The sequence below is a fragment of the Chroicocephalus ridibundus genome, chromosome 19 (assembly GCF_963924245.1).
Source record: "Chroicocephalus ridibundus chromosome 19, bChrRid1.1, whole genome shotgun sequence".
NCBI lineage: Eukaryota > Metazoa > Chordata > Aves > Charadriiformes > Laridae > Chroicocephalus > Chroicocephalus ridibundus.
The window spans coordinates 6,017,043-6,039,716 of record NC_086302.1 but is presented as its reverse complement, the minus strand read 5'-3'; the positions used below and the strand labels follow the sequence as shown (position 1 = coordinate 6,039,716).

The window sequence follows — 22,674 nt, the reverse complement described above, 5'->3', positions numbered from 1 at the left end:
GCGACGCCAAAAGCCTGTTAAAATAATTCCCGATAAAGGAATTAAGCCGCTCAGGCAGCGAAGGCAGGAGAGGGCTGGCACCGTGCTGGCTCTGCAGGGGGTGTGTCTGTGTGTCCCCCCAAGTCCCCAGGGAAGGCAAAAGCCACCAAAATCCTGCTGGGAAGAGGACCTGGGTCACGCAGCACCCTGGGGATAGCGGGGAGGAATACGGTTTGGGTTTTTTTTTCCCAGCAGCTGGATTGAAACGTCCCAGTTCAGGGCTGGGAATGCAGCTGAGGCCGAGCAGGAGCAGGACATTTCCAAGATTTTGGGGGGAACCAGCCAGGAAACACGGAGCTTTTAAGCTGTTGGAGGGACGCGCTGCACTTCCCACGGTTTTTTAAACCCCCAAAATTGTGTTTCCAACCCGATCGTTTCACGAACCGAAATGGGAAGGGTTGGGGTTTTTTTTTTTTGGCAAACCGAAATGGGAAGGTTTTTTTTTTTTTTCTTGCAGCCAGCGTGTCGCAACAAAGCAAAAATTCCCCGGCGTGTCACCATCCTGCTCCGTCACCCCACAGCCCAAACCACGGTGCGGGGAAAAATCCCAACGGCAGCCCTCTCGGGTGAGCTCTGGGATTAATTTGGGAAGACGAGGGTCATTAACGCGCCCTGGTCCTGCCCACCCCTCGTGGGGCCGCGGCGCGAGCGTTGCGTGCGAGGGGCCGGAGGGAGCCCTGGGCTCCGCAAAGGCGCCTTGTTCCCCCCGCGCGGGGCTGGCGCTGGCCCAGGGCAGGGCGGTGCGGGGACCGTCACTCCCGGGGGGCTCCTTCCCCAGGGAATGGGGCTCAGAGCAGCCCCCCGGGCCGGCAGCGCTGCTGGCTGTGGGGAGGGGATGTGTGGAGGGATGTATGCATGGGGGGGGGGTTGTATGTATGGGAGGGATGTATGCATGGCGGGGGTGTATGTATGGGGGGGATCTATGTATGGAGGGGATGCATGCATGGGGGGGTGTATGCATAGAGGGCATGCATGCGTGGAGGGGATGTACATATGGAGGGGATGCACGCATGGAGAGGATGCATGCATAGAGGGGATGTGCGTATGGAGGGGATGCATGCATGGAGGGGATGTACGTATGGAGGGGATGCATGCATGGAGGGGATGTACGTATGGAGGGGATGCATGCATGGAGAAGATACGTGCATGGAGAGGATGCATGCGTGGAGGGGATGTACATATGGAGGCGATGCACACATGGAGAGGATGCATGCGTGGAGGGGATGTACGTATGGAGGGGATGCATGCATGAGGGGGATGTACGTATGGAGGGGATGCATGCATGGAGAAGATACGTGCATGGAGAGGATGCACGCGTGGAGGGGATGTACGTATGGAGGGGATGCACGTGTGGAGGGGATGCATGCATGAGGGGCATGTACGTATGGAGGGGATGCATGCATTGAGGGGATGCATGCGTGAAGGGGATGTATGCATGGAGGGGATGTACGTATGGAGGGGATGCATGCATGGAGAGGATACGTGCACGGAGAGGATGCATGTATGGAGGGGATGCATGTGTGGAGGGGATGCATGTGTGGAGGGGATATATGCATGGAGAGGATGCACGCACGGAGAGGATGCATGCGTGGAGGGGATGTATTCATGGAGGGGATGTAGGTATGGAGGGGATGTATGCATGGAAGGGATGCATGCATGGGGGGGATGGATGTGTGGAGGGGGTGTATGCGTGGAGGGGATGCATGTGTGGAGGGGGTGCATGCACGGAGGACATGCATGGAGAGGCTGTATGCATGCAGGAAGAGGATGCACGGATGGAATGTATGCATGCATGGAAGGGATGTATGCATAGAGGAGAGGTACACTTGTGTGGAGGGGATGCACGGAGAGGCTATATGCATGTGTGAAGAGGATGTACGGAGGGGATGCATGGATGGGATGCACAGAGGGGACGTATGCATGCATGGAAGGAATGTATCAGTGGAGGCGATGTATGCATGCATGGAGAGGATGCGTGCATGCAATGGAGGGGGTGCATGGCAGGGATGTATGCATGCATGGAGGGGACACAGGAAGGGGCCATGTGCATGCATGGAAGGGATGCGTCGAGGAGGTGTATGCATGCATGGAGGGGCTGCATGGCAGGGTTGTGTGCACGCATGGAGGGGATGTATGTATGCATGCAGGAGGTACAGGGAGGGGATGCATGGCAGGGATGTATGCATGCATGGAGGGGACGTACGGAGAGGAGGTGTGCATGCATGGAGGGGATGTATGTATGCATGGAGGAGGTACATGCAGGGGATGTATGCATGCATGGAAGCGATGCGTTGAGGAGCTGTGTGCATGCATTCATATTGCCAGCAGGTTTGGGGACAAGCAGGAATTGCCCCCTGGGCTCTGGGTGAGGCCAGTTCCCCTCCAGCACACCCAGCTCGAATCCTATTTTTGTAACTGGTCTGGCCGAGGGCTTGTCACGGCCTCCCAGGGCTGGGGGAGGCCCAGGAGGTGCAGGCAGGGGGGCAGGGACGGTTTTGGGGGTGGCACAGAAGAAAGAGGGGACAAAGGGAAGCAGGGAGAATGGATGGATGGATGGATGGATGGATGGATGGATGGATGGATGGATGGATGGATGGACAGCACTGCTCCGTGCAGCTACAGGGATGGAGCCGCGGTGACAACCCATCAGGATCAAGCTCCATCCCATTCCCAGGGTGTAAATCCCATCCCTGATCCCTCCCCAGGCATCTCCTTCCACCCTGAGCGAGAGCTGAGGGGTCGGGGGGGCAGGACGAGCCCGCAGCCCCCCAGCCCTCCCCCTGCCCCATCTTCCCGCTGGCACCGGCCCCCTCCCGAGCGCCTTGCAGGAGCAATCCAGTTAAAATGAAGTAATCACTCTTGGAGTACAGTCATTTGCAGGAAAAATATATGCCTCACGGTGACTGCAAATGGTCTCGACTGAGACCGTCCCTCCCATTGGAAGGATAAACGGTTTCAGCTCCGGGGTGGTGGGTGACTGCGGGCTCAAACGCAGCCCTCGCGGCCCCATCACATCTCTTGGGTTGCCCCAGGTCGGGGGGTAAAAAGCCGGGGGTTGGGGCTTTGGATCTCTTAGGAGTCGGCGGTGCTTTGGGGAGGATGTTTTCGCTCTCCGTTGTCTCTGTGAAAAGGCACGTCGAGGGAGAGGAGCTGCCCCGAGCCCTTACGCTGGCGCCCGCGGGATGGAGCTGCACCCACCGGCCTCACCCAGCCGGACGAGCATCTCCAGAGCTTCCCCTGCTCAAACCCTTTGATTTTTAATTTATCTTTAGAATACCACATTTTGCTGCCAGCGCAGTAATTCCCTATTTTTCCCCATTTAAACCCAGCGGGCGCAGGGCCGGCGCCTCCCGGGCATCGCTCCCTGCAGCCCACGGCTCTCGCAGACCCGCAGGGACATGACCCCCAGCAGCCCGCACTGACATTTAAGCAATTTCACCCCCTAAATTTTTACCTTCTGCTTTTCCCCCCCCCCCCTTTTCCCTTTATACCAATCCCTCTGCCGCTCATGTCCCATCTTTCATTTTCTCTGCCTCCACCTATTACACCCCCCCCCGTCCGCTTCTTTATCTCTAATAAGTCTCTGCCATTTTCTCAAATCACCTGCCTTTTACTGATGCCAAAAATCCTTTTTTCTTTCTTAACAGACGAAATAGATTATCTCATCCCGCCGCCCTCCTCCCCGTCCGTCCAGCCCCCAGCGGTCAGACGCCCGACGCGGTGCCGTGGCCGGATGAAATAGGGCTATTAGATGAGTTATCACAGCCTGAAAGGATGAAATAACTTCTGCCTCTTTGTCCAAATAAACCTCCCTATTCCTCTTCCATGCAACGAACGAACAAGAGTTCCCGCAGGAAAATAGCCAGGAAAACGTTAGAAGCTGTTATTGAAGACCCGACCCCTTCGCCAACCGGCCTCCTGGTTGGTGCTCCGAGGGCGCTGGGCTTTCTCCGCCGGGAATTTGGGAGCCCAAGGCTCAGCGCCCAGCACCCAGAGTTAAATCCTGGCCCGGCCGCTGCTCGGACGGCGTTTTATTGAGCGCTCCATGGCACGGCCTCCCAGACGCCCGACGCGTGGCTGAGTTTGAGGACGACGTGCATCCAGAAAACCGCTTTTTTTATCCCCGTCGGGCACTGAGTGCAAGGAAAAACGTCACGCTCCGGCTCAGAAGGAGCTTTCTCAAGCTGCCCCTGCGGTTCCCACGCGGTGCGTGCAATCTCCCCAGATTCGCAGGCGAAAGCGCCGGCACAGCCCCCGGCAGCATCCAGGCCCCACGCAGGGGATGCTCGGGAGCCAGCGGGGCAGCCCGTAGGCCCTGGGCTGGCCCAAATGTCTCCTCCGGGCCACCCTTTTGGGGACTTATTTATCCTACTTTGGGTCATTTTTGTCTCTTTTTTTCGCTCCTGGGAAGACCCCAGTGATGGTGGGGGTGAAGCGGTGGGATAGCTCTGCGCTTCCCTGCGGTCCTAAACGCAGAATCCGCCGGCGTTGTCATGAAAAACAGGTAAAAATCCCGTTGCCAGGGACACAAGGGTCGGAGCTGGTCCCTTCCTCTCTTCCAGAGGTATCCGGGAGCATCACATTCGCTCCTGGGATTTTTACAAACCGCTTTTAACCCCAAAATAGTCCAGAGCACCATGCACCGTCCGCCTGTCCGTCCGCGCAGCGCGTATTCCAGAGCAGCTCCCATCCCAGCTGCCTGGATTTGCCCATCCCGAAACCTTGCAATAAAAGTACTTGCATTAAAAAAAAAAAAAAAAAAAAAGGATAAAGGCATTAAAACCGAGCAGATGTACAGCAAAAGTCCCCATGCCATCTCCTCCGGTATTGCCTCGGGGTTTATTTTTTTAATGGAGGGGGGAAGTAAATCAGCCAGGGCGTTTTGCGTCTCTGATCACATCCAAAATCACAAAAAGCCGTTTATTTTCAGACCTGGGGTTTGGATATTGCTCAAATTTCTCATAATCGTCTCTCGGTGGTGACAGGCTGGAGCCTGAGCAGGGAGACGGGCGTGCAACTACCCCGGTCACTTAAAACCCAACTGAAAGGAAAGGAGGGAGCAATATTCTACTCAGCGTTTATTTATTATTATAATTTGTTTTTTACAGCTTGCTTGGTTTTAATTTATTCGCTTTGATGTTCGGAGGAAGGGTCAGCTCTCCTCCCTCTGAGCATCGGCAGCTCCGGTTTGGTGGTTTTCCAAGCCCCGGCGGAGAAAGGATGCGCTCGGGCGTTTGAGCCGAACAGGAACGACCAAAAGGAACCAGCTTTGAAAGCGGCAAAGCCCAGAGATCGATCCGTTCTTTTCCCAAATAAGACGGTTCACGCTCACCGTTCCTTGCGATGTTGGAAATGGTTTGGGTCTGCAGCCGACGGGAGCAGAACGGGAACGTGTCGGGAGCTAGAGCGGGTGGGAGGAAAAAAAGAAAAGTTAAAATACAGTTAAAAAAGGAGAAAAGATGCTGATTTGGTGCCTTTTTCCACCTGGGCATCTTTTCAAGCTATTTCAAGAGATCTCCCCTGCTGCCCCTGAAGCGGGGATGGTACCGAAAGCGCAGCTGCTCCAACGCTGTATTGCCCACGGAAATAAAGGTATAAAAAACGACTTCGTCCCGCTGCCAGGCGCGTGAGCACGTGGCAGCCTGCAGCGGGCCCGGGGCGAGGAAAGGAGAGGCGACGCTCGGATGAGGCGGGCAGAGGGCTGCGAAGTCACCCAGCGGTGACGCCTTTGGGTGCCGGCACGTCCCAAAACGCAGCATCTCCCCCCCCACACCCCATCCTCCTCCAGCCGGCGGGGTGACGGCCGATGGGCATCGCACCTCGATTCGGCATCAAGCCCCAAAGAGCGATCCCGGGGGCCGGGCTCCTGCTGGAGGGATGCCCAAATGGGCTGATTTTTGCATTTAATCATCGCTGAGAGCCCGGGGACGGAGCGGCTCCGATGCACAGCCCAAATACACCCAGCACAGGGGGGAAAAAAAAAAGCCAAAACAGGGATGGGGAAAAAAAAACAAAACAGCAAAGACCAAGCAAGGACGATGTCCCGAGGTTACGCTGCCCACGGGCAGAGCTCGCGGCAGCAGCACAGCTGGATCCTCTCAGCATCTCCTTCTCCATCCCTATTTACGGCTCGAGACGCGGCCGCCTCGCTCCTCTTGTTGGCAGAGGCTCAGAACTCACCCATTCTCCGAACATTGCGTTTCTTGCTGTACGGTTTTTTTTTGGTTTTTTGTTTTTTTTTTTTAATTAGCCGACAACGAAACAATTTCAAGGGGGATAAAAAAGTCGGAAGGGCAAGAAGCAGCCATCAGGATGCGTAAAGAAATAAAGCCACTTTGGGCACCTGATTGCATCCGCCCCGAGCCGGGAGCATCGGGAAGAAGCTTTTAGGTGAAGGATTCAATAGAGTTTATGGGATTGTCCAGCACCATCTGAGGTGTTAAATGAGGGATTTGGGGATAAACTGAGGACTATATAAAGTGGGTCTTGAAGCACAATGTATTTTTTATTCGAAGATTCAGGCACGTCTAATAAAAAGGTGATGGGTGTCAGAGCAACGGGGCTCTGTCAGTGCTGCTGGGTTTGGGGTAAAAAGGGCTCAAAATGGGAAAATAAGAGCTGAGTTGTACCTAAAACTTATAAAAACCATGTGGTGGGGATGAGCCTGGCCGCAGGACGCTACGGTGGGCACAAGAGGAGGACGGGACGGTGGCTGCAGGTGATAAGAGGGAGAAGCAGCTGGCGGAGACGGGAGCTCGGTGCTCGGTGGGACCATGCAGCCCATCCACCTCCTTCCCCCGCAGGACGTCCCCGAGCATCCCTTTCTCCACTTGAAAACGGGAATTATTTGGCAGATTGTTTTACAAGCCGTGTCCTCCTGGTGCGTCCCGGTCCTGGCGTCCCAGCCCAGCATCCCCACCCGAAACACCAGCAAGGGTGCCAGGTCTCCGGCGGGGGGGGGGCGTTCCGGCAGTTCTGGGACCACATCTGGCCGCCCTGGGAAAGCCACCGGGACACAACACGGAGCATCCCCCCAAAGAAGCCCCCCTTTAAGCCAAGCTCTCCAGCCTTGGCTTTCTTAATTATTCCTAAACGAAGCAGACGCACCTTCAATTTCTCCCCCGAAAAGGGAAGAGGCAATAGATTAATATTGTCCTTAATTAAAAAGCGCGTCGATCTTGTAAGCAGCTAATTAATAATTCCACATTAACTTGATTAAGCGCCAGGGCGGCCGGAGGCAGCGCCGCACACAGGAGATCTGCCGGGGTCGGGCTGAACCCGCTGGGCTCAACTCGTCCTTGTAAATCGGGGGATAAATTCTCTGTCTTCAACAGGTCTGGAAGTTTTAGGGACGAAAACACAGCAAATGTCACCCTGGTGTCACCAGCTCTTGTGGGCGCTTGCTCCCACCCATCCCCGCGTCCCCCCAGGTTCCGGGCGGGGGGATCCCCATGTTTGCCAGAATAAACCCACCTCGTCGGCACCACTTTTGCGTTCCAGCCGTGAACAACTCCAATGAATCAGCGGCTGCGCTAAATCATAGCTCATTAACGATAGAGGATCTTAAAGCAGAGAGGAGCGGGGAGCATCCCTCCTTCCCCCCTCCGGAGCACCCACCGCGGCGCCGGGGGCTGGGGACCCGTCTGCGCTTCCTCCTCTCCCCACCCACTCCCGACCCCTCAGCTGCAAAGTGGATTTTCCTGCATCTCTTCCCCCGCAAAAAAAATAATCCCAAAAAGTGCAATTTCAGGAGATGAAGTAGCCATTAATCACCAGGAAACGGTGCTTGTTACAGGAGAAACATTAACAAAATAATCATAAATTGTCTGCCAGCCCCGATTTGCGAATGCATACGTTTCACAGGGTATGGAAAGGCATCTCATTTGCCTGGCGTAATTAGTTCTTAACCCTTTGCCGCGCGGTGCGGAGCGTGGGCCCCCGCGTCTCCCCGCCCGCGGGCTCACGGGCCTGGCCAGCACCCACCGCCGTGCCCGCAGCCCCGCCGGCAGAAATCTCAAGCGCTCCCGGCGTCCTCGGAACGCTGCGGTTTTCGAGGCTGCGTTACGAAAATCCCATCATTTTATTGCTGGGATTAGATTAAAGCGCTGATTTGAAGCGGCCAGCCGCCCCGGCGATGGCTGCGCACCCTGCTCAGCCCCCCCGAGGAGCGTTCCTCCCCAGGAATAAAGAGGCTTCCAGGACACGGACGTGCTCAGGGTCCCACCGAAATAGGAAAAGCTTTGCCACCAGTGCCCCTGGGGTTGCTCTGAGCCCTGCCAAACTCGGTGCAGGGATGGGGCATCCCCGGCAGCTGCAAGAGCCGGGGGGGAAATCCAGCCTTCCCCGTGATTCGTGTTGAATAACAGGAGGTGCTGCGAGCTCGAGCAGGAAAATGGGGTTTGAAATCCATCTAATTCCCCTCTGCACCCCACGGCCGCCATCGCCCTGACCTCGGGGAGCGGGGCTGGGTCCCCGGAGTGGGATTTTTATCCATGCAGTGAGGTTTTATCCGCGCGGAGGGCTGGAAACCAGCTCCAGCAACCCAAGGGCTGGCAAGTTGATCCTGCCTTTGCTGCCCCAGCGCTCCTATCCATTCATTTTTTAATGCCGTATTGAATTTAATACAATAGAAACGTCTCTACGGAATTAGTTGCCACCCCACAATGGAGGTGGCCCGAGGATGCCACCCGTCAGGATCCGGCCGACCTCCTCCCACAACAGATTTGGCTCCCGGAGGGTGGACGTCGCCCCGGTCCCACCCTGTCCCTCCATCCAGCTCCTCCAGTCGTCCCATCCTGCCCGGAGAGGGCAACCAGTGTCACGAGCGGCGCCGGTGCTCTGCGGCACCGTCGGCTGGGCGCGGGGGGGTGTTTGCGGGGGCGTTTGTCAGCGAGGATTAACTCGCCGATCCCACGGGGGCCTGAAGACTTTTCCACCCACTCCTGTTACAAGCGACGCCCAAACGTTTTATAGCAGAGGTTGGTGACAAAAGTTCTTTTTCTCTCTGCCACCCTGGGCCGCGCCGAGCCCAGCCCTCCCCAAAGCAGTCCCAAATCCTCCCCCAAGCGGTCCCAAATCCTCCCCCAGAGCAGCAGGGAGGCAGAAAAATCCCCATCAGCACCTTTAATAGGATTTTTTTTTCCCCAAACTGGGCTTTTCCTTCGTCTCAAACCTCCCTCTCACGTGAATTCACACCCCCCAAAAAAAAGGTTTTCCTTTTTTCTTAAAAAAAACCGCCACGAAATATCGAGCAAGTTGATTGTGATCTTTCGTTTCAGGTGACTTCAGCCTTAGAGACGGGTCGTTGGGGTCTGAGGTCCCCCCGCTGTAGTCCCCCGGCTCCTTTTGGGTGCCCCCCCGGGGTCTGCGCCCACCTTGTCGCCAGCACGGGGACAGTTTGGGGAGGGCACGGAGGAGGGACGGGAGATCTGCTGGCTAGGAGCCCAGTAACTTCTCACGGGGACATCGTTTGATCGCAAAGCAATTTTAGGGGAATAAAATACCGGACGGTCGCCGGGTGTAGCCACAACCCCCCCCCCAACCCCGGGCTGGCACGGGGAGGGATGCTCTTAACGAAGGAATCGGCTAATTGCACGTAGCAGCGGACTGCGATGAGGAAAGCAGGATTTATTGAGCTGCTCCCGCCACCCCGTCGGAGAAGTCCAATCTCTACATGGAAGAAAAAATTATTTTTAAAGCCCACTGTTTGTTCTGCTGTGACAGGTCGATCGGTAAGGCAGGCGTCTTCGCTTCGCTTTTTTCCCTCCGATCTAATCGGTTGTAATTGGGAGAATAAATGAGACATTTCCTTCAAGATAATTATACAAAAGATTGAATTAAATTACTATTAGGATTATTATTTTTTTTTCCTCGCCGCCCGCGTCAGGCATCTGTTGTTTTAAATAATCATCTGATGAACGTTTGCCGGGCGGCTTTCCCTGCCCACGGCGGCACACACGCCCCTTCCAGGGCGGTTCATAAAGCAGAGAAAAAGGGTCTTTTGTCCCCCAAACGTCCCATCACGCGCACCGAGACCCAAGCACCCGGTTGCCTGGGTTCCGTGGGATGTTCCTGCACCCACCACCGAGGCCTCTGGGCTGGCGTGGCCCAGCGCACGTCGTATATTCTCTAATACGTTATAGACACTCTGCTCCGCTCTGGGGAGCCCCCCCCGGCACCACAGTGCTGCCTCCAGCACTGGGGCACCAACAGCAGAAGGACACGGAGCTGTTGGAGCGGGGCCGGAGGAGGCCCCGGAGATGCTGGGAGGGCTGGAGCCCCTCTGCTGTGGGGACAGGCTGAGAGAGCTGGGGGGGTTCAGCCTGGAGAAGAGAAGGCTCCGGGGAGACCTTCCAGCCCCTTCCAGTCCCTAAAGGGGCTCCAGGAAAGCTGGGGAGGGACTCTGGAGCAGGGAGGGGAGCCATGGGACGAGGGGGAAGGGTTTTACGCTGAAAGAGGGGAGATTTAGATGAGATCTTGGGAAGAAATTCTTGGCTGTGAGGGTGGTGAGCCCCTGGCCCAGGTTGCCCAGAGAAGCTGTGGCTGCCCCATCCCTGGAGGGGTTCAAGGCCAGGTTGGCCGGGGCTTGGAGCAACCTGGGCTGGTGGGAGGTGTCCCTGCCCAGGGCAGGGGGTGGCACTGGGTGGGCTTTAAGCTTCCTTCCAACCCAAACCATTCTGGGAATCACAGAACCATAGGCTGTGTTGGGTTGGAAGGGACCTCTAAAGGTCACCCAGTCCAACCCCCTGCAGTCAGCAGGGACATCTGTAACTAGAGCAGGTCGCTCAGAGCCTCATCCAGCCTGGCCTTGAATGTCTCCAGGGATGGGGCCTCCACTCCCTCTCTGGGCAACCTGGGCCAGTGTCTCACCAGCCTCAGTGGAAAGAACTTCTTCCCAATGGCTGATCTAACCCTGCCCTGCTCTGGTTTAAACCATTGCCCCTCGTCCTGTCGCTCCATGCCCTCGCAATTTCTGTGATATTTAGGATGGTTTGGGGATGAACACCCCGGCAGCAGGATCCCGGCCGGCTCCGCAGAGACCGCGCCGGCTCACGGCAGATGTGGCCGGGCCGCCTTAAGGCGGAAGGGGGCGGGGCCGACCCGGCGGGGGGCGGGGCCTCCCGCGTGACGCCGCTGGCGGCCGCGCCGGGATCAAGCGGGACGGGACGAGCCGGGACCGACCGAGCCGGGACGGGCCGGGCCGGGCCGGGAGGGTCCGGGATGCAGCGGGCGGCGGCGCGGGCGCTGCGCGGGGCGCGGGTCCCCCCCGTGCGGGCGCGGTCGGGTGCGGCGGGACCCCCCCCGCGGGGACTGGTCTACGGGCGGCACGGGGAGCCCGCCGCCGTCGTGGAGTAAGGGGGGACCGGGGTGGGGGGGCACTGCCGGCTGTGGGGAGGGGTGTGGGGGCGGGTGTGGGGGGGGCTGTACCGGGGTGCGTTGCAGTGGGGGGGTGTGTGGGGGGGCTGTACCGGGGTGCGTTGCAGTGGGGGGGGGGGGGAGCAGGAATGGGGTAGGGGCAAAAATAGCGGTGCATTGCTGGGGGGTGCAGGTATGGGGGGGTCTATACTGGGGTGCATTGCAGTGGGGGGGGCAGCTATAGGGTGGGGGCAAAAATTGGGGTGCGTTGCAGGGGGTGCAAGTAAAGGGGGGGGCTATACCGGGGTGCGTTGCGGGGAGGGGGGGCAGGAAGGGGGTGGGGGTAAAGCTGGGGGCGCATTGCAGGGGGTGTGAGTGGGGGGAGATATACTGGGGGTGCGTTTCTGGGGGGTGCAGGAACGGGGGGGGCTATACTGGGGTGCATTACAGCAGGGGGGGCAGGAATGGGGTGGGGGTGAAGCTGGGGGTGCGTTGCCGGGGGGTGGAAGTATGGGGGGGTGCTATACTGGGGGTGCATTGCAGTGGGGGACCAGGAATGGGGTGGGGGCAAGAATAGGGGTGCATTTCTGGGGGTGCGAGTATGGGGTGGGGGTGCAGGGGGGGCTATCCTGGTGTGCATTGCAGCGGGGGGGGGGCAGGAATGGGATGGGGGCAAAGGTGGGTGTGCAGATGTAGGGGGTGCAAGTATGGGGGGGGGCTGTACTGGGCTGTATCGCAGTAGGGGGTGCGGGTATAGGGTGGGAGCAAAAATAGGGGTGCGTTGCAGGGGATGCAAATCTGGGGGGGGTTATACTGGGGCGCAGGGGTGGGGGCAGAGCTGGGGGTGCAGGTGTAGGGGCAAGGCTGGGATAGGGATGCAGTGCCGTGGGGGGGATAGTTGTGGAGTGGGGGCGCGGTGGGGCAGTTGCCCACCCTGGGGGGGCTGGGGTGCAGCTCCCCGCAGGACCCCCAGGGCAGCGCCACGGGCGCTCGGAGGCTCCCAAGCAGGCGGGAGACCCCGGGGGTGCCCCCATTCCCCGCATCCCACAGGGTGCCACGGTCTCAGGTGGATGCCGGGGTAAGGGGGGGGCTGCCTTCCCGTCCCCCACCCGCCTGCACCCGCTCCTTCAAGCTGAAAACCTTGGCTGAAAACCACGTGTTTTTCCCCAGGAAGCCCGTTCTTGCTTAATTTTGGTGGGATAACGGGGAGGCCCGACCCCCCCGGCAGCGCTGCGCCCCGGCTTCGTCCTCGGTTGCGTGGCACCGATGGGGGTTCTCTTTGAGGTCCCAATTATGGGACCAAACCGGCGTCACGAGCGTTTTTTGGGGACAGCGGCTGGTGGGATTGTCCTAAAATGTCCAAAAAGCCACGCAAAGTGACATTTTGGTGAATTTTATGCCTTTTTTTTTTTTTTTTTTAAGGGAGGAGACCTCAAGGACTTGCTGCCCCCCTCGAACCAGCTCAGGTCACCCCTAGAAATGCAGGAGGAGCCCATACATCATCCAGGTGCATCCAGACCCCGAATTCCCGGGGGATTTTCTGGGGCGCGGATGATTGCTTTTTCTTATGACTATTTAATTGTGCAACGGTGCTTGTCCCCGCCGAGGGCTCCCGAGATTTGCTGCCCTCGCCCCATCGCTTGTGCAAGGGCCGGGCTTTGCGCTTTGTGACTTCTCTTTTTTTTTGCAGATTTCTGAAAATATCCGTGTTCCCGTAACGCTAAAGCGGGGCAGGACGAGCCGTAAATCCCCCCGGCCAGATGAAATGATGCCTTTTTTTTTGTTTTGTTTTGTGTTTTTTGTTTTTTACGCAACTTGCTGAATTTCTTAACATTAGTGAGCGTTGCTTCGCTTGGCGACGCGGGATTTTGATGGGGGGGCGGAGGGTTGGCTTTTAGAAGCCTGCATCAAAAATCCGTCCATCTAATACATCTAATACAAATCTCGTTTTTTGGTTTTTTTCGTTTTTTGGTTTTTTTAACTGGGATGGAAATCTGAGCAGCGGGTTCATGGCCAAGGTGCTGGCGCAGGGCTGGTGCTGCGCGGAGGTGCTGCGTGGTGTTGACTTTAACCCCAACGTTTAACCTTATTTAAGAAAAACAAAGGAGTTTAATTAGACACGCAGAGGGTGGCAACCCCCCAAATGATTTAATTTGCTGCCTTACAAGGCGGAAGAATATATACAGTGTGGAAACAGCGTAGCTGGGGGGCCAGAGGTGCGGGCACCCATCGACGGCAGTGCATCCGGATGGCACCGATTTTTTATTTTTTTTATTTTATTTTGAATTTTTTTAAACCTTAAACAGGATGGAGGCTGCCTCCTGCCTGGGTGTTAGACGCACACCTGGCTTCGTAATGCATAACTTGGCCAAAAAAACGCATGGGTTTGAGCAAAACCCGCCAAAGTCAGGACTCTTGGTCGTACTCAGCAGCTGCGAGGCCGTATCCTGCACTTTGCCGGTGCTAAACTCACCAAGTGAGGTTTTTGAACCTTCCTGGGAGCCTCCCTCGTGTCTCACTGTCCTAATTGCTAATTAGGAGCGGGAGATACTTGCAGAAGCCAGAGCCCTGCCCCCGAGATGGGGGTGCGGGGTCAGGACCCCCCCAGCGTGATGGCGGAGCGGGATTTGCGTGATGCAGACGGAGGATTTCGGTGCTTGGGGAGGGATGCTCTTGGATAACAGGGATGCTCCCGGATAACAGGGATGCTCAGCAAGGCTTGGGGCTGGGGGCTTTCTGTTTGGGTGGCTGCTGCTGAAATCAAGAGCTGGAGCCTGATGCCCTCACCCAAAACCATTGCTGGAGCCTATGTAGGACCTAGAGCCGGAGCTACGGCCGGCGGTGCGAATTCCCGTGTGCTGAAAGCCCCCTGACACACACACGGTGCTGTTTAACTCAACCCTTGGAGTCATCCCCAAACCAGCTGGGCAGCTTGGAGGAAGAAAGGAGGAACCTCCTTTGCCAGCACAAGGCTAAGCCACGAAAAGAAATTCGGCGTGCTGTTCTTCATGACGCGTTATTTAGCGGCGTGTAATTGCAGCAAATGACCACTCTGAAAAATGGGGAGCCTGTGCAGAGCCCCCACCTCATTCAAATCGGCCTCACCTGGCGAACGGGCACGGCGGGCTGGGTTTGCCCTGGCGGGGAGCCGGCACACAGGCAGTCATCGAGCCCCCGGATCCTCCTTCCCCCTGGTCTGTGCCGTGGTGCTGCTGGGTTTTCTGGAGAGGCTTTTCCCTCCCTTTGCAAAACCCAAGGTATCCCCAAAGTTTTATATTGTGATTCCCGTGGGACCGCGAAGGTGGGGAGGATGCATCTGAGATGAGCTCAGTTACCCGGCGCCGCTTTTCCGTCGGTGCGAGAGCATCGTCATCGTGTTTAACGCAGCCTGGTGGGAAAGGCGTCGGGGGCATCGTCCCTCTTGGATGGGGCTTTTTTCAGGACAAAGAGTATTTAGGGCTTGTTCCTAACCCCGGCAAAGGGTGTGAGGTTTAGGATGGATACGGGCATCGCTACCTGCTGCTCCCTGGGGATAGAAGAGTCTCGATGGGGTCATCTAATTTGGCTGTTGGGTTTCTTTGCTGGAGGCCACCAGGCTACAGGGATACAGAGGAGGTAGGGAGTACGGTGCTGTTGATATTTGAAGTCTAACATGTCGCGTAGGTGATACAGGCATCTCTTTCCAGGTGCAGGTGACCACCCAGGTGCAGAAGACCTCAGCCAAGCCTGTATTCATGCACTTTTCCTTTGTGTCTCCCTCTTCAGACTAAAAGACCTTGAGCTGGCCAAGCTGGGGGACTCCGATGTCCACGTCAAGATGTTGGCAGCCCCCATCAATCCCGCCGACATCAATATGATCCAAGGTAACGTTTAGATTGGATATTAGGAAAACTTTCTTCACTGAAAAGGTTGTCAAGCGTTGGAACAGGCTGCCCAGGGCAGCGGTGGAGTCGCCATCCCTGAAGGGATTTAAAAGCCGGGCAGACGTGGTGCTGAGGGACATGGGGTAGTGGTGGCTTTGGCAGCGTTAGGTTGATGGTTGACTCAATGATCTTAAAGTTCCCTTCCAACATAGACCATTCTATGGCTCTACAATTTGCCGGGTGCATCTTTTTTGCATATTAATTCTTGGCTAGGGGTGTCCCGCAGGGTTCGGAGGTGACTCCTGGGATGGGGAGGTCTGGGGTGTGACGGGCTCCACAGCTCACCTCTGGCTTCCCGGCAGGGACCTACCCCATCCTCTCCCCGCTGCCGGCCGTGGGAGGGAACGAAGGCGTCGGAGAAGTGCTGGAGGTCGGGCGGTGCGTGGCGGCTCTGAAACCCGGGGACCGGGTCATCCCGGCGAGCACTGGACTCGGTGAGTACGTACCCCGGTGTCCTCGGCACCGCCGCATCCTTGCTTACCGGCCAGGTCCTCCTCTGCATCCCACCACCCGCAAAGCCTCTTCCCAGGGGATTTTTGGGATGCTTGAGCCCACCAGGAGTTGCCCAAGCTCCATGGCAGAGCAGAGAGCAAACCCATGGTCATGCCCTCACGTGAACCGGTGCTGGGGGAGCTGGGGCGAGGATTTTGGGGTTCCTGGAGCAAAACTGCTGCTCCCCAAAGCACTGTCTTTGCTGGGTGCGGGGAGAGCCACGTGCGTCTCCCGCTTACAGGAATTACTTCTAATCGGATGTGACTTCAAATGGGGAAAAGAAAAAGCTCCATTAGAGAATGTTGGGTGAAGGAAGCAGCGGAACCTATTTAGTTGGAACTATTCAGCGCCTTATTAGCCTAATCATAAATGTAATGGGTGGGTTGTCTCAGACAAGAAGCATCGGGATAACTTCTGGAGTGCACAAAGGCATCTTCATTTACCTTCTCTCTCAGCCTGAAGAAGAGGAGGCTCCGGGAAGACCTTAGAGTGGCCTTTCGGTACCTAAAGGGGCTCCAGGAAAGATGAGGGCCAACTTTTTAGCAGGGCCTGTAGCGATAGGGCATGGGGTGATGGCTTTAAACTAATAGAGAGGAGATTCAGTCTGGATATAAGGAGAGATTTTTTACGCTGAGGGTGGTGAGACACTGGCCCAGGTTGCCCAGAGAGGTGGGAGATGCCCCATCCCTGGAGACGTTCCAGGCCAGGTTGGACGGGGCTTGGAGCAACCTGGTCTGGGTGAAGATGTCCCTGCTGATTGCAGGGGGGTTGGACTAGGTGGCCTTTAAAGGTCCCTTCCAACCCAAACCAGTCTATATCTTGGTTTAAGTTGTATTATTTCCACCACATATTTTTATTTGTAATGGGGTTTTGGGGGTGTTTGGTTTTGTTTGGTTGGTTTTCTTTAAAGCAAGCTTGGTACCTGATCCCCAGCCACGGCAAGGGATGGTGCTGGTCCTCTGCAGATGCAGGGGAGACTCCGGGGAAGGATGGCGTTCCCCAGGGAAAAACCCAGAGCACTTGCAAGAGGAGCGGTAGCTTATGCTCAACTCGAATTTAGAAATAATCTCCTTTTCTATAGCATAGACCCTTTATGGGGCTTCTGTGCCGTTATAAAGCATCGCAGCAATCTGTGCCTCTCGGGGAAACAACCACGTTTTGTCGCATCTGCTTAAAGAAGCTTTAAGTGTTAAAGTCCCAGGATAAAGCATTTAACCTGTGCGAGGTCGTGGTTGTATCTCATTACAGTTTTCTCCTTAATAGCGCTCTGATGGGAAAGCATGGGAATTTATTTCCCAACAAATGTCTCTGGTGTTCCTCCAAAACGCCAATGGCCAGAACAATTGTCGGTTCTGGTTTAGCGTTAACAGCTTGTTCTTTGCCTATTTCTTCTTAATGGGAGAAGGAAAACTATCTAGTTAAGATCCAAATGTGATATTTTTAAACGTTAAGAAAGGGGGAAAAAAAAAAAAAAGGGATGATGGGGGGTTAAATTGGATATAAATATAGAGGGACTAAATCTAAGTAAAATGGTTTTGAATATATGGGCTCATCTGTAGGACGGGGAGTATTTCCATTAGCTCTGCACACACTCCCTGCGCCCGGGGAGCCCCGGTCCCGTTATCCCTTGGGAAAATGATAAGGTTTTGCTGGGTGATAGACCTCGGCGGGCAGCGGGGGATCCATGCTGCCTCTCGCAATACTTTGGCCATACCCATATTTCATAATTCACTCTCCAGGATTCAGACGGTGATGCCGCCGTGACCGGTGTTAACGTTATGGCGTGAGTTGAGGAATCTTAACGTTTTCCTTTCCTTGTCCCCCTTCCTGCCCGCGATGCTGCCGGTGCCCCAGGGACGTGGCGGACGCATGGGGTGTTCCCGGAGGAGACGCTGCTGAAGGTGCCGGGTGACATCCCGGTGCTGAGCGCCGCCACCCTCAGCGTCAACCCCTGCACGGCGTACCGCATGCTGACCGACTTCCAGAACCTGGCGCCGGGTACGGCTTTGCTGGGGCCGGGGGAGGAGGAATCCAGGTGGATTTGCCGGTCGCTCCCTCAATGAAAATCTGGATTGATTTATACCCAGGTGACTCTGTCATCCAGAACGCCGCCAACAGTGGTGTGGGCCAGGCTGTTATCCAGATCGCTAAAGCCTTTGGCATCAAGACCATCAACGTGGTGAGGGACAGGTGAGTCCCCTGGGACAGGAGAAGGTCCCCTGTGGGGCAGGAGCTGCCCTCAGCGTGGGCTGGAGGCTGGCGGGGGGGCAGGAGGTGGTTGTCCTGCCCATCCAACCTAGGATTTTCTCCCATTTGCTCCTCCAAGGCGTCCTCCAGCCTCTGCCCTGTTGTCCCTGAGCTCCATCTGAGCAGCAGAGAGGAGAAGGTGACGCTCTGCTTGCTGGCTCATCGAGTCCTTTATTTTTTCCTCTCCTCCAGACCTGATCTCCCAAAGCTGGTGGAGAGGCTGGTGGCCCTGGGCGCAGACCACGTCATCACGGAGGAGATGCTGAGAAAGCCAGAGATGAAAGATCTATTTAAGGTACCTCAATGCTGACCCCACCGGGGAACCATCTGGGGCTGTCCCTGCAGTTCAGTGCAGCGTGGGAAGGTTCAAGGATGGTGGGAAGGACAAATCTCTCTAGATCAGGATTTAACCCCAGAACTTTGAGGGCTTTTGCTGCTACCACAAGGGCCAGATCATAGATTTTAGCTCTATGACTCAGCTGCCCCCAGGTAAATGTTGAGGTTAAGGCAGTTGCTCCCTCAAGAACCACGGTCCTGTCCTCAAAAGGAGCCTTCGAATTTGGGAATCTTCTTCCTAAACTCTTGCAGAGCATCCCGAAGCCCCGGCTCGCCCTGAACTGTGTCGGAGGCAAAAGCACAACAGAGATGCTGCGGCACCTGCAGTAAGTTTGGCTGGGTGGTGGCTTGGGCACGGGCTTGGGGGCAGCAGCCGGTAGGGGGTGGGTCCTGCTCCAGAGCCCCCAGAGTGCAAGAGGTGGCCGGGGATGTCATTAGCTGGTGTTGGTCATCATCGAAGTTTTGAAGAGGGGAGATGAGTGGAGAAGAAGTGGTTTTGGAAAAGAGCAGTGACTTGAGACATCATCACTGTGTGTCTCAAGCGCTGCCGGTGGCTGGAGGCAGCTGAGGTCCAGTTGTGAAGGTCCACCAGGTCCTGGCCAGCTATAACTGGTGTGGTTAGCCACAAACTCAGCGAATGGTGCATGGGTGAGAGAATAGCCCCAACGGTGGGTTTGGGGACAGCGGAGGGAGAGGTTGCAAGGTCAAAGCTGCGCATTGGGGACCGGTAACCAAATACCACCTTCCTCTTCCAGGCCCAAAGGGACCATGGTCACCTACGGGGGGATGGCAAAGCAGCCCGTGATGGTGCCTGTGGTGAGTATCGGAGATGCTCGTGATTTCCCTCGGGGCATGGCCCCCGTGGCCCACTGCTGATGTCCCCGTCCCCTTGGCATCGCAGGAGCTTGGCTCTCCCCTGCCTGCAAATTCAGAGACTCCAAGCTTTATTTGGAACCAACTGGCTCTGTTATGGGATGAGCTGCTTTGCGTCCTGGTGCGGGTCTCTTGGCTTTATTTGTGGAGGATTTGGGCTGCTGTGGAATCCCAGCAGGGAAACAGCCCTGCAGACACCGAGCATCAAACCTGCCCTGACTTCACACCCCGGAGTCGCATCTCCGCATCCCGCTGTGCCCTGACTCACTAACGAGAGTGCTAACGAAGGGGCGAGGAGCCTCGTTGCCCCCTTCCGCCGCTGTCACACTGCGGGGACACACAGGTCTCAGCCAGGTGTGTGACTGCCTCTCTCCGCAGAGCGCCTTCATCTTCCGGGACGTGCGGCTCCGTGGCTTCTGGATGACGCAGTGGAGGAAGGACCACGCGCAGGGTGAGCGCCATGGGTGCTGGGGGACGGCACCGGTGTGGGGTCGGTCTCTTCTCCCAAGGAACAGGCCATGGGACAAGAGGAAACAGCCTCAAGTTGCGCCAGGGAAGGTTTAGGATGGATATTAGGGAAAAATTTCTTCACCAAAAGGGTTGTCAAGCATTGGAACAGGCTGCCCAGGGCAGCGGTGGAGTCACCATCCCTGGAGGTTCTTAAAAGGCGAGCAGACGTGGTGCTGAGGGACATGGGGTAGTGGTGGCTTTGGCAGTGTTGGGGTGACGGTTGGACTCGATGATCTGAAAGGTCCCTTCCAGCCTCGACCATTCTATGATCTGGTCTGGTGGGAGGTGTCCCTGCCCAGGGCAGGGGCTTGGAACTAGATGGTCTTTAAGGTCCCTTCTAACCCGAACCATTCTATGATTCAGTGCCCAGCCACCACGCTGGTGGTGTCCTCTTTGCTCTTACTTGTGTCATGAGTGCTAATAGTCCTCAGGGCAGCTGAAACACAGGTGCTGGGCAGTGTAGCTCATGCAGGGACCACTGTGTGCCACCATGCCCTGTCCCACGGGCCTGAGCTGGGAGCACACCGCACCCCGGCATCCCCAGGCCCTCTATGGCTTCAGGTGGGTGTTTGCCTGGGGACGGTCGATGGCGGTGACCTGGCTCTGGGGTGGTGAGAGCTCCCTCCTTCCCTTGCAGACCAGGAGAGCCTGGCTGGCATGATGGACGCCCTGTGCCAGCTCATCCAGAGGGGCCAGCTCACCGCACCGGCCTGCACCGAGGTCCCGCTCCAGGACTACAAGGCAGCGCTGGAGGCGTCCATGAAGCCCTTCACCTCCTCCAAGCAGATCCTCCTCCTCTGACCTGCAGCTCCACCGCAGCCAGGTTGTCCCTTGCTGCCTTGTCCGCAGACAAGAGGTGTTTAGAGGGGGAGGGAAAAACCTCCAGACCCATTGATTGTGATTTTGATTTATTTTTTTTTTTTTTTTTTTTTTTGAAACTTTTGGGTGCCCACTGAAAGTTTTAAAAGCCTCTGCAGCTTTGCATGGACGGTAGTGCGTGTAGTTGCTTCTGGAGGGAGGCTGTGCTTGAGCTGGGGTGAGTTTGGGAGCCAGAGAAATCTCAGGGAGCCCAGGGCCGGCAGCTGGCTCGGCTCAGGGTGTCAAAAGAGCTGCAGTTCCCCCCTCGAGTGTGTGGTTTTTGGGTTCTGGGGGAGCTGTGCCGCTGCCTTCCGCCTTGCTTAGCAGCTCTCGGTGGTGTTCTGCTCTTTGCGCTGTCCCTACGGGTGAGTTTTGGCTGCTTTCGGGTGACTTTGCAGGGTAGCCTGGGGCTGCTCACTGTCCTGCTCCCAGCCGGCACCGTGTCCCCTGTGCTGCTGCAGCCTCTGAGCCACCTCCGTCTGTCCCCCTCCAGGTTCAGCAGCCAAGTGCCCCTGGGCTGGGGACACTCCCCACATTGAATGGCAGAGAAAAACCGAATTTTTAAAGGTTTTTTTTGTTTGGTTGGTTGGTTTTTTTTAATTTTTTCCCTGCCCAGCCCATGCGATGCTGGCAGGCCGAGGGCAGGGGACACCCGGGCAGGCTGGAGGACAAGGGCACAAAGGGCTTTTCCAGCCCTTGGCATCACTTCAGCTCAAAAACTAGTTCAAACAGCAAAAGGAAAAAAGGAAACGCCAAGTTCCCGAGTACCAGCCAGCACTGCCACCCTAGCCGGAGCTGTAAGACACCGCAGATGCCATTGTCCCCTTGGGGACAGGCTGGGGGGGTGGCATTTGAGGTGGGGACAGGACTCACCCAGCCAGACACGTGCAGGGCAAAGGGGGCTTTCTGTAATACCTGGACTTGAATTCAGATTTGCTGCTGTTCCCGCTGCCACTACTGATTGTGATGAGAACCTCTTGGAAATCAATGTCTAATACACCTCTATTTTTTTTAAGATGCTGCCAATAAACGTTCCTGTGCTCAGTCGGGCGCGTGAGAGTGGGCAGGGGGTGGGCGCCATCGAGGACGGCCAAACCCCACGGACCGGGGTCCCCCGCTGCCTGGCCTAAGTCCCAGCGATATTTTTATTTATTTTTTTTTTTTCCCCATCCTGTATAGCTTTAATTACAATTGCACGTAAGTAATTAGCGTCCTGCCAAAAGCACCTGCAGGGTGGATGTGGTTCTGCCCCGTTAGCGCGCGTCGGGCCCACAAGCAGCATGGCTGAAGGGAGGGATGGGCTGGGTCCATGGGCCGAGGCCACTCGTGGGAGGTTCAACAAGGCCAAGGGCCGGGTCCTGCACTTGGGTCACAACAACCCCATGACCCCCAGCCCACAACAACCCCACAACAACAGCCACAGGCAGGGGGCAGAGCGGCTGGAGAGCTGCCTGGTGGAAAAGGACCTGGGGGTGTTGGTCGACAGCCATCTGAATACGAGCCAGCAGTGTGCCCAGGTGGCCAAGGTGGCCAAGAGCATCCTGGCCTGTGTCGGGAACAGTGTGGCCAGCGGGACTGGGGCAGTGACCATCCCCCGGTACTGGGCACTGCTGAGGCCCCACCTCAAGGACTGTGTCCAGTTTTGGGCCCCTCACCACAAAAAAAGACACTGAGAGGCTGGAGCGTGTCCAGAGAAGGGCAACGGGGCTGGTGAGGGCTCTGGAGCACAAGTCTGGTGGGGAGCGGCTGAGGGAGCTGGGGGTGTTCAGCCTGGAGAAGAGGAGGCCAAGGGGAGACCTTCTCGCTCTCTACAGCTCCCTGAAAGGAGGGGGCAGCCAGGGGGGGGTCGGGCTCTTCTCCCAAGGAACAGGCGATGGGACAAGAGGGAACGGCCTCGAGTTGCGCCAGGGGAGGTTTAGGATGGATATTGGGAAAAATTTCTTCACGGAAAGGGTCGTCAAGCGTTGGAAGAGGCTGCCCAGGGCAGTGGTGGAGTCGCCATCCCTGGAGGGATTTAGAAGCCGAGCAGACGTGGTGCTGA

General features: G+C 56.8%; 1 protein-coding gene and 1 long non-coding RNA gene across 3 annotated transcripts; both read left to right on the top strand.

Moving 5' to 3' along the window:
• The first annotated feature begins 493 nt into the window (after nt 1–493).
• On the top strand, nt 494–5,865 carry LOC134525123 (uncharacterized). The gene is made up of 3 exons (XR_010073703.1): nt 494–605; nt 3,687–4,543; nt 5,148–5,865. It is a non-coding gene; the product is annotated as an uncharacterized LOC134525123 (long non-coding RNA).
• A 5,291-nt stretch (nt 5,866–11,156) lies between these two features.
• Nucleotides 11,157–22,323, top strand: MECR (mitochondrial trans-2-enoyl-CoA reductase). Of its 2 annotated transcripts, none has more exons than XM_063356056.1 (10): nt 11,157–11,390; nt 15,160–15,257; nt 15,620–15,751; nt 17,664–17,807; nt 17,897–17,999; nt 18,249–18,351; nt 18,645–18,718; nt 19,148–19,208; nt 19,644–19,716; nt 20,413–22,322. In XM_063356056.1, the coding sequence occupies exons 1-10, from the start codon at nt 11,260–11,262 to the stop codon at nt 20,574–20,576; spliced, it is 1,083 nt and encodes a 360-aa protein (XP_063212126.1). In that variant the 5' UTR covers nt 11,157–11,259; the 3' UTR covers nt 20,577–22,322. The 2 variants fall into 2 exon arrangements, with proteins under 2 accessions (XP_063212126.1, XP_063212127.1); XM_063356057.1 differs by lacking the exon at nt 11,157–11,390 and adding an exon at nt 12,572–14,651 and having other exon boundaries at nt 20,413–22,323.
• The last annotated feature ends 351 nt before the right edge of the window (nt 22,324–22,674 follow it).